General features: G+C 41.5%; 1 protein-coding gene across 7 annotated transcripts in view; it reads left to right on the forward strand.

Annotated features, from left to right (window-relative positions):
* FHL2 (four and a half LIM domains 2) overlaps positions 1-17,279 on the forward strand; it is a 63,566-nt gene that overhangs the window by 37,567 nt on the left and 8,720 nt on the right. For 4 of the 7 annotated variants that reach the window (XM_027813396.2, XM_005444757.3, XM_027813395.2 and 1 more), the window contains exon 2: positions 10,678-10,857. The exons of 2 other annotated variants lie outside the window; for them this stretch is intronic. In XM_027813396.2, coding sequence (XP_027669197.1) covers positions 10,702-10,857 — 156 coding nt within the window. In that variant the 5' untranslated portion in view covers positions 10,678-10,701. Of the gene's footprint in view, positions 1-8,179; positions 8,356-10,677; positions 10,858-17,279 lie in introns of those variants that run through there. One more of the 7 variants, XM_055703277.1, reaches the window with a different exon arrangement.

Raw genomic sequence — 17,279 nt, forward strand, 5'->3', positions numbered from 1 at the left:
GCCATCAGCATCATATTTCTTCTTTTTACATGGAGAGAATAAATTAGAACACAAATCCCAATTAATAGCTCTCAGTTCTTTGTCATACTTCTCTCTGTGTGCATGCGTGTGCAACCACAATAACCCAGGTCCTTAATGTATGCTGTCTAACATGGATTTCTCTGTGTACATAATAAAGGAAATACTAACTTCCATTGTCTGCATTAATGACTGTTTGAACTGTCTACTTCCCCAAAAGGATACGGCTTTTATTTAGTTCACCAGATACCTGCATATTTCAGCTTTGCTGTGTACAGAGACACACACATAGACACAAGGAAGCAAACCTTGTAAAACCTATATACCAGCAGCAGTCAGTCAGTCTGTTATTGCTACTCCCCCGACTCCTATCTAGAGATATATTAGCTAAGATTGCTGATTGACACCGAGATTGCCACGGTCAGTAGCTATAACATCTATTGTTGGCTATACACATTTGTACGCTGTCTTAAACAGCAATTGTCCTAGAAGGGACCAGCGGAAGGCTGTATGTTATTACATACTCACATACATCTGAATGTGAAGGAATGCTATAACTAAGGTTACCATTTGGTTTCTGCTATGAACCCTATTTTCATCAGTTCATAAATTTATGAGACTCTCTGCTTTCTGGCTAAAATCTTCTGTGCCTTTTATCAGCCAGATGGTAGACTTTGAAAATTATTGCTTCAGGCATTTGGATTTGGAAGGCAGAATAATAGCCTATTTCTTTTTAATTTTATAAAAATTTCTGTCTGTTTACTGCTCCTGTACATAAAACTGGGAAAGGATGCACTCTAAACTTCGTCAATAGTCTGTATATATTCTTGATCACATTTGGAGAAAAAAATTTTTAAAAAAAGGATATGAGGTACTGTATTTATTGAAAACTCAGTTCCTAACACTGCCACAGTGGTGCTATTGTATCCAAAATTTGACCAGAGGACTAATAAAACTATCTTTTACTCTAGCCATAACATAGACAATGATCTTCAGCTTCTGAGCCAACATGTGGTTGAGGTGAGTGGGGCAGCTGAAAGGGTGCAAACCACTATTGCTGAAAAATCATGCTTGTGACAATTACCTGGGGTTCCCTCCTGACATCTCCGTCTGACTAGCAGGACTGAGGCAGAGGCATGGACCAGCTCTTGAGGTCTTTTGAGAAAGCTTAGAAGATCTTAAGATGGCAGAAGTGTTGGGGTAGAATATACTTATTTTTGGTTCTCGCCATTCTGCCATATGTGCTTCCATGGGAATCAGCAGTGCTACGCATGCAAGCACCAAGTATTCACTTCCAGGTTGAGATTTAGAGAAAAATATCACTGATTTTTGTAAGATCACTTTTATCACATTGCAGTAGCTATACTGCTGCTGTGTGTTGGATATTGTTTGTATATGCAAAGCTCCTGCCATGAAGAGCATGTAATGGTCATTCCCTACTAAATACTCAGGTGCACATAAAATCCTGTTTCCTACCTACAATTATATGGTTTCTTAAGGAAGTCTAGGGAAGCCCTTTCCCTGAAACCACATCTTTTCTGTCCATACAGACACCAGTGTTCCCAGCTGGCACCCTTTGCATTAGGAAAAAATCAGACAACTTCTTCAATCACACACAACCCAGTCCTCCAGGATCCCATCGTGCTTTAAACATCAGGAGCCAAAACACCCAAAAAAGTTGGTGATGAAACACAGCTCCTGCAATCGTAAGTGCTGGTGACAGTTTCTGCTGCACTGCACTACAAATCCAAGCTTTTATACCAAAAGAAAAGGATGAGAAAGGCTCATTCATTTACACAAGTGCCTCCGGCTCAGTTCTCCAGGGCACGGAGCCCTGATCCTGAGAGCCAAGCAGTATCTTACCTGCTGTTGCCCTCACCTCCTTGACTCACCTCACAGGGGTCAGGACATTCAGAATTAAGGGACAGTTGGATAAATGTTAACACTGTCAGCCAGAAAAAATGGCTACCTCTCCATGAAAATCAAGCTGAAAACTGAAGTAATGCCTGTTGCTGCTGGCCAGCATGCTGCCACCCTTTCAAGGTCCCCACAGACTAGTTACATGGAGGTCTGAGGCTCTTTTGTGTTTCTCTGATGAATAAATTGGTCCTGAGCAACTTTAGAGAAACTCCGGATGGTGTAGTGTTGTAGGCAGTCACCTTCCCTCACTTGGGTACTGCTTCAGAGATTGGGGATCTTGTAATTTGCATTTTTAGACTGATTAATTCTAATGGTGTAATTTTAATGTTTCATTTACATATGCACGGTTATTTGTGATGCAGATTCACCCCACGTGAGGGTATGAAATGGCAGGGTAATGACAGGTTTCATGGAAATAAATCTTGGATACATTGACAGCCACTGAAGCATTAACATTTTAACAATACTAATTAGCTATATATATAGACAGAGTTTGATTAAAAACCACTAGAGGCTTCTTTTAAGGCTGAACATCAAAATACTCATGCCAGGTGAAAAAGTTACAGTCCTAATTTTGTTGGATAATATTCACTAGGATGCTAAATGGCTACTGTACATATAGTAATATGATATAGGAGGAATGTAGGTGAGCATAACACTGACAAAAGAATATTCATCTCTCCCTTTCACAGCAGATTTTCAACTTTAAAGTTACAAATCTACCAGCCACAGCAGAGCAAGGTTGCACTTTTTGTGGTGGGAGATAGCTCTAAACCCTCAGCAAGCACAGGCACAAGGGCTCAAAACCCACCACTCTTTACTTCAACTTGCATAAGAAAAGTAGCAAGTTGCATAAAAACATAAAATACCTGTAAGCATTTACATATCTCTGTTCTGTCATTGCTTTGAAGCACTCTTGAGATTTAGACCGCAAGTATCTTCAGAGTACAGAATCCCACCTCTGAGGGACTGCCCCCCTCCATACTATGCTGTGCATAGCAGACCCAACATCTTCCTTCTTCAGTTAGAAAAATCTCACAAAAAAAAAAAAAAAGATTGACAGTGTCCATGTCCCCAGCTTCCCTGTGTCTTTCTGTGCTTGCTCCTGCCTCTCTTATGCACCACAGGTATTTGACTTAACATTAATAGCTGATGTCTTTGCTTTCTGTGTTCAGTCTCCAGCCCCAAACCCCAGCAAACAAATTGGACCAAACCAGTTTCTCCCAGGTGTACCCAATGTATTTTGCTAAGATGTTTCCAACTGAGCAGGTAATTCTAAGGTTTACGTAGCTTCCTTTGCCACATTTTGGAAAGCTGATGGCACAGCAGCCGAGCACAGAAGTATGAATTCCTCACAGCTCTGAGGGATTCACTGCTACAGTAGTTTTATACAGCAGCTGTAAGACGTACATTAACTGCTTCTCCAAATCACCATGCATACCAATTATCTTAGACAGAAGGGGGAATTGTGGTCTTGCCTCTGTAAACAGAATCAGACAGAGAGACCCAGAGCTGTTCTGCTAGAAGCCAGGACAAATAACAAAGCATTCTTCCTCCATAGGAACCTCCCAGTTTTGCTTCTATCCTTTCTAGAAAGAAGGAAACAGAATATTTGGGACACTGTTCTGGTTTTGTGCCCTTTATAGTAGTACGCAGGATGTCAAAAATATAGAATTCAGAAATGTCACTGCACGGTAGCACGTGGCACTTTCTGGATATTTTTATCTTAGGGTCTAATTTCTCTGGGATTAACAGTGTTCTTGTCAATAAGAGAAAGCAATCCTTTTCTGGAAAAACAAACTTTACCATTAGAGTTTAGTGTCTGCAGTCATTTAGCTTATACATTATTTTTGTAGGGTAGGGCCAGAGATAACAAATGGAATTTATTAATCTTGTACTATTTTTCTCCTCTATGATTTTCTGTTATCTGCTCTAATGTTCTTATTAGACATACAAATTTCTATGCTTAAGTAATATCAAGTATTTAGTCTGTCTCTTTGAGTAAGCTTTTGTTTATTTTGCAAAAGAAAGAAGGAAGACAGCAGTTTCAAAAGGCTTTAAAATAGAAAATAAGAGCAAGCCTTTCCGCTTGAACTGTGCTCTTCCTTGCTATGGTAGATTCAAGAGTCACGCTCCGTGTTATTTCAATAGACTCCTTTTGTAATTGAAATGTAAGCAGGAATGTTGGTAAGACCATACATCCTCCAGTCATTTCAGTATCAACCTCGGATAATCGTAGTGTAAATTGCGTGGGGTACACTTTCAAAGCGTCAGTGCTCATTCTGTGGCATCTGTAGTTACTACCACTGGTGCTTGCTCTACCACTGTTGGAGTGGCTCTGAACTGGAGCAGATCTTTATTGACTGCCAAACACAACAAACCACACAGAAACCACAAATAGAGTGTTCTCTCTCCATTACTATAACTGGGATTACTTTAGCCAGGAGCATGAGGAACCTTACCACACAAGAAACATTTTCTGGTTTGGTTGTTTGTGGGTTTTTTATTATTATTATTATTGATATTATGCTAAGGAAAACAATCTTAAATAGCAGACCATCCGCTTTCCAATTTATGATAGGCTGACTGTGCAATCCAGACAGGAACCAGGTATGCTTTGGTTATCTGCACAAGTTAATGCAGTCTGCTCAGAAAATTGCTCTAAAGTACTCAAAAAGAGACATCAGAATGTTATACCTTAAGCAAAATAAGTCAACCATGCACAAGGAAGCTGCGTCTCTGGAAAAACCTATCTGTGATTCTGAACAATGCTTTAAGGTAATTTTAAGAAGGCCATTAAAAACTAGCGATTTTTTTAAAATAGTTTTTAATGTTTAGCATGTATATAGAAAGGTCTGAATGTGATATTTAGGAAGAGGGTTTTTTTACTTGGGTTTGATTTGTATTGTTTTTTTATTATTACTATTATGTTCAAATATCAAACCAAGTTTTTGTGGCTTTTCCCTGGGAGCTTCTAGGAGATCTATGAATATCTGCTCTGAGCTTAAAAACTTCAGAAACAGCAATTAACACCTCTGTAATTAGATGTTTCTAATATCCTAACCTTGATGTAGACACTGGAAAAGTTTTTTTGGGCAGTTCTGTGAGAGGAGTAACATATCATAAGGGCCTTGATTTCTGGAAGACAGCGTACCAGATTCTTTCAGTGGGCTTGCTACAGGATTGTTTTTGCATAGCAGCGGCAAGAGAAAAAGGCTTCCGCTTTCTTCTCAACTTAAAAATTTAAAAGAAAGAGTGCAGCCACACCTGTCTAAGCAAAACTGTCTCATTTACAAGCTTAGCATAAACCCCAGATCACGGGATACAGGTTACCCAATTACTTGTTCCCTGCAGTAATCACGTCTCCCCTATTTAAGAACCTACAGAAAGATGCTGGTATGAACAATGGTTATAGTAATAAGCCTCAGCATCTCAAAAACCTTGTAAATGTGTTCCCCTTTTCCTCTCTTTACTCAAGAAATGCACCTTCATGCAGTGGTACCCCAGTAGCCGCTGGCAGGGACAGAGGGCCTGTGGAAGGGAAGAGTGGCTGGCTGGGCTTCCTGCAGGGTGAGCTGTGCATCACTTGCCTCTCAGTGCATGGTTAGCTTCGCATTGGCCATCTTTAGTGTAAGGAAGCAAATGTCCTTCTGCAGCCCACAGAGGGAGACTTGGCTGTTCTGCATCAGCTGGCTTGGCTCCCCATGGCCAAGAGCCCACTCTTGGGGGTCAGGGATCCAAGCAACTCGAAGAGGCAACACCTGCCCTATGGCCAGCAAGACCTCCAAGGACTCAGGTTCCCTTTGCTTTCCCTCTGCTCTATCATAACAGTGTCTGTGGGTGCTCATCCCATGAAGCAGAGCATAAGCTATACCTGGCCAGCCAAAGAAAGAAGGCTACCACCCCTTAATTTGTTTTAGTAAATCTAAACGCACAGTATTGCTTTGGGAGTCCATGGCGTGCACCTACACCAGCTAACTTCCACACACTGGAGTTCAGGTGGATTCTGACTACACGTAACTTCCCCCACCCTGCCTAGTCATTGCTACCCGCAAATGGTCGTTTCTTCTTTTCCTAAAGTAAATCAAAAAGAAACAAAACTAGTTTCCCCCCCGCTCCCCTTGCATGGCACATGGCTTGCAGTTGCTGCAACGATATGATAGATAATGAATGTGGCAGTAGCTGCTAAGTTACGGGAAAATAATCACCTCTTGCCAGAAAAACCAGCATAGTCTGAACTGTTAGTTCATAGTTGCAAAAGATATCATAGATCTTCGCATTTTAGCCTTTGGAACATTAATATAAATTGTTTCCAAACGCCCTAGACCTGTATGGCTTATGTCACTGGAGTTGCCAGACACAAATCTTCCCTTCTCAGGGGAAGGAAAAAAAAACAGATAAAAAGTTCTCCATGTGCACAGTTTTTCTGAAAAAAAGTCAGTTGGGAGAAATGTGTGCACATCTTGGGGGAAGAAGGGTTGTCTCCGAAGCCCTTTTAATTCCTGCACAGGTGTTAAACAGAACGTCCTGTTCCAGAGGTACAGGTAGAGCCCCAGCCCTTTTGACCTAACAGAGGCCAACAGCAAGTCCCCCTTTGGCATCTACAGGGACTTAATTCTGTGTCTCCAGACTGCTACAACAAGAGTTCAGAGCTTCACCTCACTGAATAAACTAAACAACTCCTACATTTTTTAGACAGTTTCCCTTGGCTTATTTGTCTCTCTTGTGCGTGTCCATCTATACCTCTGTGTTCAACGCCCCCTAAGAGGGGTTGAAATAAGAAATGTACAGAACATCTCTTCTTAGGCTTGCAGGCATGGCTGAAAAAGGAGACAAGTTCTGGATCAGCTAGTTCCCTTTTCCAGCAGCCAATAGTGTCATGGGATAGGGGAAATCTGGATGCTTTCTTAATAACATTACGAGCCCTAGTTTTTACGAGGTAATATGATAACTTTATTACTGCTAGTAAAATGAAACTGTTTGCACAAACAGGGGAAGAAGAGGAAAGAAGCATATTTTTTAAGTCAGCCTATTAACTTTTTGGTAATTTTCATGCCAATCCTTACTTCCTGGAAGACACAACGTGGGTAGTGCTAACATTTGGCATAAGCTGTAACTTCTTTTCTGGGCATGCAATGGAAAGCTCTTTTCCTTTTGGAGATGTACTTGTTATGTCTAATGCTGTAGGAAGAAGACTGTATGGCAGAAAAATCAGTTTCTCCTTCATGATAATGTTGAGAGCAACCTCAAAAAAGCTTAAGTATAGAATTTCTACTGCAATAATATCTAAAGACCTTGTCATACCACAAGGAGGTGCAATAAAGATGACCCTCTGGCCCACAAAGCTTTACTGTTAACAAGTATCAAACACAAGGGGAACAAATAAATGAATGGCAAGAAGGTTGAATTGCAGTTTGTGTCCATCCACCACTGTGCATGTGCAAGTCTTTTGGTTATTTTTTCTTGAAGCCCAAAGCAGGGCATAAAACCTGCCCTAAGCTAAACACATTTTTTTTTTAATATATGACAGGAACCAACAGACTGACAATGTAAAGGACCATGTGTACAAAGTGACAGGCAAAAACATTGCTCAGTATGATTTTGCATTCCTTGTTTGTAAGGCAACAATGAACTCATTCATTTGATGTTCCTGCTAATTTTTCAACAGATAGGCCCCGTGATTACTTTACATTTAATTCTCTCCAGAGAAGAACATCACCACCATCACCACCCTGTGTCAAATATCCTCAAAATATCACATAGTAGATTGTGAGATCCAGTCCAAGGCCCAGATCTAAACAGCCTGGAGTCTGGGATGTTTCACCCTGAATTCCAGATTTCTGAATGAAACCACATGAGCTTGAATTCTTAACTTTAAGAGATATTGGATCTGAAATTAGATCCAATAAAAGATTCACACAACTAAAACCAAAATACAGATCTTGGGAACTTACTTTCCTTGTCATTTGATTTCCCAGATCTCTGGAGTTGTGCCTCAAACCCCACCCAGAGCTGCCCCTGAGGTGTCTTCATAGAGCAGATATTTACAGAAATAACATAAGCTGCAGTTATTAAGGAAAGGTCACTGTACTGTCCCTGTTCTCCTCCCTTACACTTTCATTGCTAGCCACTGCTGTTGGAGACGGGCTAGAGGGGAACTTTGAGGAGTCATTGTGCTTCTCTCTCCAGCATAAGTCTTCTTACTTTCTGTCTTCTTGTTGTCAGTCCCTACCACAGAATCGCAGGAAGGTCAGGGTTGGAAGGCACCTCTGCAGATCACCCAGTCCAAGCCCCTGCTACAGCAGGGTCACCCACAGCAGGTTGCACAGTCATGTCCAGGCGGGTTTGAATGTCCCCAGAGAAGGAGACTGCACAGCCCCTCTGGGCAGCCTGTCCCAGGGCTCCGTCACCCTCAAGGTAAAGGAGTTCTTCCTCATGTTCAGGTGGAACTCCCTGTGTTGCAGTTTGTGCCCATTGCCCCTTGTCCTGTCACCGGGCACCACTGAGAAGAGCCAGGCCCCGTCCTCTTGACACTCACCCTTAAGATATTTGTACGCATTGGTAAGATCCCCCCTTGGTCTTCTCCACACTAAGCAGCCCCAGGTCTCTCAGCCTTTTCTCACGAGGGAGATGCTCTGGTCCCCTCATCACCCCTGTAGCTCTCCACTGGACCCTCCCCAGTAGTTCCCTGTCCCTCTGGAACTGGGGAGCCCAGCACCGGGCACAGCACTCCAGGTGCGGCCTCACCAGGGCAGAGCAGAGGGGGAGGATCACCTCCCTCGACCTGCTGGCCACGCTGCTCCTCATGCACCCCAGGGTGCCATTGGCCTTGGCCATGGGGACACACTGCTGGCTCGTGGGCAGCTTGGGGTCCACCAGAACTCCCTAGTCCTTGTCTGTAGAGCTGCCTTCCAGCAGGTCAGCCCTCAGCCTGTACCCTCTACTCCTTAAGGACAAAAAACACCTAGCACACTCCTAGCTCCCTTTGGGGGTAAGAAAGTTAATTAGTTCCTAAAGCATCTGTAAGGTCAAAGCAGGGGGGCTGCTATTCCTTCTGGGTTGTCAGTAGCACAGATTACCAGCTGTCAGGATTTTTCTTTCAAGCACATTTTGAGGTTTGGTAGTTTGTGTCTTTTTCTTCTTTAGTAGTTATTCGGAGTTCAAAAGACTTCCCAGAAGCTGAGCCATGAATTACCCACTTCACACATATAAAAGCACTATGCACCGCACAATTCAGCAGTTGACTGAGCATTAAAAAAAAAATAAATTCTGGCCATCAAAACAAACTTTGCTCACTCGGACTGCCCTAAAACCTTAATCAAACCCCAGCTGTGGGGAGCAAAAGAGAATAATAAAACCCGAAAACCTGTAGGAGAACTCTGGATTTCAGAGATCTCAGGATTTCAGAATGTCCTAAGGGTGACTCCCACCACTAGGAGAGGACAAACTCCAGAATCCAGCAACCTATGCCAAGAACACTAAGCAAGTAACAACTTTGTGTTTAAATCTGAGAGATGAAATTGGCAAAAGGATAACAGCTGCTGTAAATGTCACTTATGTGTGGAAGACAGAGGTAGCTACTTAAGCCATTAGTACCCAAAAACATTTAAGGCTTTATAGATCAAATGCAGTTTAAAGAGGAGATGAGGCCTGGCAGGCAGTGAAGATTGTGCAGTCCAAGTGGAATGTGGTTTCTGCCTGGGAAATTCCCCTTCCTAAGCAGGCAGCTATGCCCTGCTCCAGCTGTAACCTCCAAACAGATTTCAGGTGCAACACATGCTGCAAACCTCAGGTTAAGAAAGAACCTAATGACTCCAATGAAACACAAAATAAATTGTCCCAGGCAACAATGAACATTCATGAAGGTAATTAAAGGTATTTGTGTGATCTTTGCTTGTGTGTGCATCCAGAAAATGCTGGAGACCTAACAAGACCTGAGAAGCAAACAGCAGCTGTCCCAAATTTAGACAAGCATCATTTGCAGTTTCTTCTACTTGTTTTTCCCCTTCCATAAACATCACTTGACATTTATCTGAACAAGGGTATCTAGCTCCCATTTGTGTCCCAGTACACTAGAGCTGTTGGATAACTCATTCAGCTGCATCAGAGAGGAATCAGATACACCACCACCAACCCCACATCTCCAGCTGTTAACAGTGCTCATAGTCCCACACGTACACGGATATGGAGGGTTGGTGTCTCGCTGCAGGGCAATGATTGCCAGACATCAGATCACTGAAAATGCAGAGAAGAAAGGAATAGAAGCACATAACAATGCTGCGCGATAGCCTGCGCATGACTAAAGTCTACCAGCAATGCAAACCTTTGTATTGTTTTATGGAGACGTTGTTCCCTCTGAAGATTAGCTGGCTCATCCTGTTAACGTACTTGGCTCCCTCCATGCCCTACAGAGACAGCTTCTTGCTTTGGACCTATTGGTCAAATCCCATTCACAAATCTCATGTGAATTCTTCTGACTCAGGATTTACTCCTTCCTCTCATCTCTAACACTAGCTTTGGTCAAAGACACACCAGTGGATGGCTAAAGTAGATGGGCTATTGCCATTAACCAACACTGCAAAATTTATAATCCAGTTTCTTCCTGTTGTTCATTTATCTGACTGAATGTTGAATTCAAATTGAGATACAAGTGATAAACCAGAGGTGATAAACCTTTCCTGGGGGATTGGGTCAAGTGTATCTCAATCTGACATGCGCCTATTTCTGTCTTCATGACAGGACAGCTGGACTCCAGACACCAACATGACTGAACGCTTTGACTGCCACTACTGCAAAGAGTCCCTGTTTGGTAAGAAGTACATCCTGAGGGAGGACAGCCCCTACTGTGTGAAATGCTATGAAAACCTTTACTCTAACACCTGCGAGGAATGCAAAAAAACAATTGGTGCTGACTGCAAGGTATGTCAGATTTGTATCTTGTTACAGAAATCTTGACAGAGTAGCCTGGATACACAGCTCTGAGACATGCTACCACCTGGAAGGATCCAGCTCAACAGCTACCTAGGGGTTTCACTTGGTGGGAGAGCATGCTTTCTGAACCCCTGTATCTGCTTTTCACCACCTCACTTGGCAAACCCTTCTTTACCAGGCATTTTAATAGAAATAGAAGAATGCCTTTTTCTTCCCATAAGGCATAGGTTGATCTGATGTTAGAAAATATCTCTAACTCGCTAGGAGAGTCTGACTGTCCTTGGGGCCAGCTGGGACCTGGAAAGGTGGCAGAAGCTGATTTTGCCTACCTTTGTGCCAGAGGGAGCTAAGCCACTGCTGGCTTTGCAGTGACCACAACTCAGTTGTCATCAAAAGGCAAGACACATTCAAGAAAAGGTGCCAACTCATGGGCCACAAAAATCTGGCTAGTGCTGATCCAAGTAGTAAGTCAGAACAGAGTTAGAATAATTGACCTTTTAAATGCAGCATGATGACACTGGAGTCTAACTAAAGATTGGAACGGACGGAGCTGAGGACTTACTTGCTTGAGCTATGCACCACTGCACCACATGGGAACACCTACCTGGTACAAATCAGGTGCGACCACCTGCATTTCTTTCAAATTAACCAAAACAACTGGAGTTCATCCCAGTTTTATGCTGCTGAATGAAGACAGACGATATTTAAGCCATCCGCTGAAGTGTCTGTTGAACGGCTAGAGACAGACTTCATTCAATAGACATCCTCCTTGTACAAAATTGACCTGTTCAAAGTTGGCCAGGAGCTTCACTGATAGAATGAGTTTGCACTAGAACACCAATTGGCATTGCATGGCCGTGTGGTTCTTGACTGGTACGAGGAGGTCTGCCGTTTGATTTCCTACATTGCTGATCCGTACCTCTAGAAGCACCTGTTAGTCTCTATTACTGATGATGCCACTCTATTGCTCATTCAGAGAGATAAAAATATATGTTTACTCAGATTGGAAAAACAAATGTCTTGTATCTTCCGAATTGATCTATCCCACTCTATTGGCAAATCAGTAGGAAAGCCCCTTTCAGAAGCCTTAAAAAGGTGAGAACATTTCACCATCATGACAGGGAACTGGCAATAATCTGTAAGAAGGTATAAAACTTCCAGCTTTTCTACAGCTTATAAATAATCAGATTAGAGAAGAGATACAGCTGGCCTGACCTGAAAAAGCAAAATATTTCTGCCCCATTCCAGAATGTGCTTTTGTTTTAAGGTCTCTTTCTAATCCCCTGAGAAGATATTTCCATGTGTTGATATTCAAGAATTTAAAAACTTGGACTGGCTTCAACAAATCTCGGACAAAGTATTCAGGAATTAATCAGACTGAACTTTTCAACCCAGATTTATGGATTTAGGGAGTGTGGGTGTTATCTGATATACAGCTCTTCCGTACTTTTAAGCAAGACACTCTAATAGTGGATAGGGGGAAAAAAGCCCCTAATTATCTGCAATATGAGAATATTTTATATATGGTAAAAAAAAATATGTGGTTGGGTAGAAAAAGAGGTCGTATTAACATTCCCACTGAGAGGAAAACAAGAGTAATTTTTCAATGACAGTAATAGATGCTAGAAAATACATTTGAGAGAGCCCTTATAAGTGCCTCAACCACAAGATAAATTTCAGCTGAAGCCTGTGCGCTGTATGACTGAGCATAATTCAGCCATAAAACACAAAGCCACCCAAAATCATGATTCTGCCCTTCATTAAACTGTATATGTACATAGGTATTTGAACACACAAGAAATATACATATATACACATACACAGACATATGTGTATGTATTTTGATATATTTTTACACATTGCATTTGCATTTCCCCCTGAGCGAAGAAGATAAAACGTACTGTGTTTGGGAATAAAACCGGTATGTTTACTGCGTGTACAAAATGTACTCCATATTTATTTGTATGTTCTGACATAGCCTTTATCCAGCTGTGAAATTTGGAACTAAAACCTAACGACGTGACGGTGTTATCAGAAAGGGTCACATCCAGGCCTCTGCATCTGGCAGGGGCACCCACCCTCACACCCACATTACAACTTGAAAAGCTCAATGTAGCTGTCACCTCAGATCCTCCTTTGCAAGTCCCTTCTTAGCCACTGCTGTTGCTCTACACTGAGAAGAGCTGAACTGAAGACCCAGCTGCAGCCCAGACGCTCTTAATTTCCCTCCTACCAGCCCTCCCAATTAAAAGCAACCCTCCTATCGCTGAAAGGGTTACACCAAGGTAAAACAGGTGTTGGCAAGAGGAGAGCCAGCTCTCCCTCTCTGACACTACTGCATAGCATCAGCTCATCTGAGTTGAACTTAAGCCTGCTGAGACACTGGTAATACCCCAACTTTGGCAGCACTGGGCTCTGAGAGGATCAAACTGATGCCAGATTTTCACCTTGTGTTTTAGTACGGCACAGAGAGCCCACAAAACAACTGTCCTGAAGAGAAGCTTTCTTTGAATTCAAATCAGGGGAGAAGTTGCTTCACTTTCTATGGTAATTTATGGGTAGCTGTGAATGTAACTGAGTAATAACTAATTTGTTCTTTATTGTAAATGTTCTTTTTCCCACCGAAAAAGCTCTGACTGACACTTTTGGACTTCGGACATTTTGTTAGTTGCAAACATTTCTAGCTGATGTTTATGAAACTTTCACAGACAAATTAAAAGCTTCATATACTGAGTGGCAGGAGGCACTGGCAGGCAGTAGAAAAACACAATGCTATTTCCCTCACAGCTGTTACACATTATCCATATACCAACAGGTTCTAGTAGCAATTTATTCTTCCTAAAAAGAATTGTCATTTAGTCACCTACATCCCAGATGAACGCTCACCATATCTCCACCTCTACGGTTTCATGGTTCTTTCTAGGAATCCATCCACTATGTTCTCATTTGTCCAACAGCTGAAGTGTGACTTTTAGTTGATTTTAGCTTTTTTAATAGTTTCCTTGCAGACCTTATGGTATAGAAACCATCACAAATACAGGAAATACCTACAGTAATCCAGTGTTAAATGTAGTTCACAAGTTGCCATTGGCAGGCAGGAGGGGTGAAAACTCTCTCTGTAAAATGTGAGAAAGAAATGGAAAGTGAATTGTGAGATAAAGATACTATGCCAGCACATAGGCCAAAAATGAATCAAAAGGGACAGTCTTACATATAAAGTAAACAAAAAACAAAGCTTCTAGTAATGTGGATCAGGAAAGGGAGAAAATACTAATTTTTCTAATTTGTAATGTTTAAGCCCTGAGTTGCAACACTTTTTCAGTGCGTTACTGACTATCAGACAAGTTGTTGTGAAATGGAATGGTAAAAGAGGCAGGTATCTTCATCTCTTCTGAAATCCCTAGGGGGCTGGGTTCAGCACAATATCACTTGTTTTCACCTTTTCTAAACATGCGTTTGACAAGGATGTGCCACTCTAACATAGATAAGTGTTTTGCCACAGGGTGTGCATGGCTAAAATCTGTACAGCGTTTTGTTGGCATATCCCATTTCCTCTGCTCAACCTTCTGAAAAGAGCATTGTGGCAAGTAAAAAGGTATGATGTAGTCTTCATTCATGAACATATTTGGTTACTTTTCTGGTAATAAGGTCTCTAATCTTCTTCTTCCTGTTGGGTCCCTATTGAAAGCCAGTTCAGGAGTAAAGATAATACATAATGGCTTAAGTTTACTTAGATTTATAAAGCCAGAGTAGAAGACAATATAGTTGCAGGATATGAGGAGTCTTTGCTTAACCCAATTACTTGGTTACATCAGTCTTGGGGTTCTTCTAGTTTAAAAAAAACAAACACTTTTCTATTTTTTTAAAAAGTCACCTGCAGCCCCATTCTAAAGGGCAAATAAACCGTGCTGGATCAAAACCACACAGAGCTATAAAGGAGCTATAAAATGTGATCTTGCCAATTGAAAACAGTTATCTTGACAAAGTTTTCTCGCGGGGGGTGGGTGGGTGGGGTGTGACATCATAAAAATAAGTGAAAATAAAATTGCTTGCAAAATACATAATGTCGAGATTAAACAGTTTTGGATACAAATAGGATCTGCATTAAATTTTGCTTGCACCATATTCTTAAGAGTCATCTGAATGTGTACAAAGGATCTCCACTTGGCACACTCTCTGACATCTGTATGAGAAAAATCCATTATTCATTTGGTTGTCCCAAGGAACACTGAGCTGAAATTCTGAGCTGAGGCTGAGAAAAGCCCCCATTGAAATCTGAGTAGTTTCAGGGATTGCTAATTTGGCCATTTTTATCTTCAAATGAAACCATGTAAGGGAAGGATTATTTTCCGTGCTCAGAAGAAAAGTAACTGAATGAAGTGTTAAATAGTTCTCCCTGCAAATTCTGCCCCACTGTTTACCACAGCGCTGCAGGGACAGGCATTGCCTCTCTCCCCTCCTCTTTTCACCAGCACCACAACTGGAATTGGTCTGGTGCTCTCTGCACTTCAACTGCAAAACACTCGCACAGGACAGACCATGTCCACAAGCACCTGTGTGCATGCATCTCTATATATGTAAACACTGTTCTACTTCTCACATGTCAATCTATGATAATTCTTCAGTCTCTTGCCTGTCCTTCACCTAACAAGTCTCTTACCTGTGATTATGTGTGCTTTATCTAACAAAAGCACATGCCTGTCAGTTTTCATAGACAGACACACAGATAGATGGCAAAAGTCACTCTGTATTTCTTTTAGGCAACAGAGAGGCTGCATTAAAAGCTACAGTTAAAATATGCAGCACCAGGGATTCATTTCCACTGAGTTGCATAAAGTGGCTGAGAAGTCACGCTTGTCAATATTTTAAGGATACACTCCAGTTCCAAGTCCACAACAGTAATTTTCTTTTTCAGCCCTTCCTGGAAATCCATGCAATAAACAAGAATTAGTTGTTTATCACTTGTACCTTCAGATTTATTTGGGTTACAATCAGCTAGCATAACCTAGAGCTCACATGCCTAGAGTAAACCTAATGCTATTTCAGCTTAACTGAGCACCAGCCTGACAGGCAGACAAGCTGGAAGTCAGTTTTGCACATGCAGCTTCTCCAGTGTAGAGCAGAATCTGTTCCAGACCAATACATCCACAGCTTATGCACAAGCCAAAGACTCTGGTTAGATACACAACACACTGAAACAGACCAGACCTTATTTTCAGTGACTTTATGACACTGACCTAAGAACAATCATGATGCAGAAATTATTTCATCAGTACCATGGACTTCTTTGCTTAAGATGTAAGAGTTTCATAGAAAGAAAGCAATATCCATTTCATTGGTCTAATACTCTGCTGCAGGCATGTCAAAGCCAGACATCCTAGACACCCTCTACATTCGATGACTGTATCTGTTATAATCATCCAATGTAGCTAAAGATTATTCAAGTCAGTCTGTATCTTGGGTACTTTGGGTTGTCACTGGGCTTCATCGCTTTGTCGTGATGAAATACCTGCTACTTTCACCTACTCAGCTACTGTCTATACAAGCCGCCATCATAACTGGCTCAAGGATCAAACCTTTCATCATTGACCCCTCATCCTCATCTTCATTACTCCTCTTCTAAAAGGCACAAACCTTCTCCAGGGTATAATTTCATTGATGAAATAAGGCAGAACAAAAGGAGATATCAGAATATGAATTTTGGAGATAAAATAGAGCTTGCAGAACATTGCAAAAAGAGGAGAAAGACAGTGAACGGGGGAAAAAAGTTCTTATAACTTCTGCTATAAGAGCAAGAAAACCAGATCTGTTGTCATTCTATTTTCCAGCAGGCAAACCTCACAGCCAACAGTTTTCCAAGATGTATGTTGTATTTTTCTGTTGAAAATAGTATTCCCCTCTGAGATCAGATTTAGAATATCCGATTTCATTTAAGGAGAAAAAAATCTAAGCAACTTCCGAAGATTTTTTTATTATTATTTTGCCATTAGAAAAGATTAAAATTTTGCAGTCAGAAGCGTGTTGTTTCAAAAGGAGTTAGCTGAAGTGAATAGATGAGAATAAACAACTGTCTGAAAGTTGCAAGCAGGAGCCTTAGATACTCTGTCACAGAATGGAATCTCAGAGATGAAAGACACATTGGATACCAACTGTTACTCACGGTGATTTAAGACATTTAGGTGAGTAGCGCAGATGCCCAAACAAAAATTCCTAATTGCATGGTCACATTGTGAGTGAAGTTACTATAGTTTAACAAGTTATCACATATCAGTTGAGCTAGGTGAAACTATTTCAGGGTGTCCTGTTAGCTATTTATGAGAACAAGGCTCCTGCAGACCTAATGTGCTGTTATTTTAGGTTAACCTAAAACCCTAGTATCTGTTGTTTGCTCTGGGCTAAGGTTGCACATC

This window comes from Falco cherrug, chromosome 2 (genome assembly GCF_023634085.1).
Source record: "Falco cherrug isolate bFalChe1 chromosome 2, bFalChe1.pri, whole genome shotgun sequence".
In the NCBI taxonomy this organism is placed as follows: Eukaryota; Metazoa; Chordata; class Aves; order Falconiformes; family Falconidae; genus Falco; species Falco cherrug.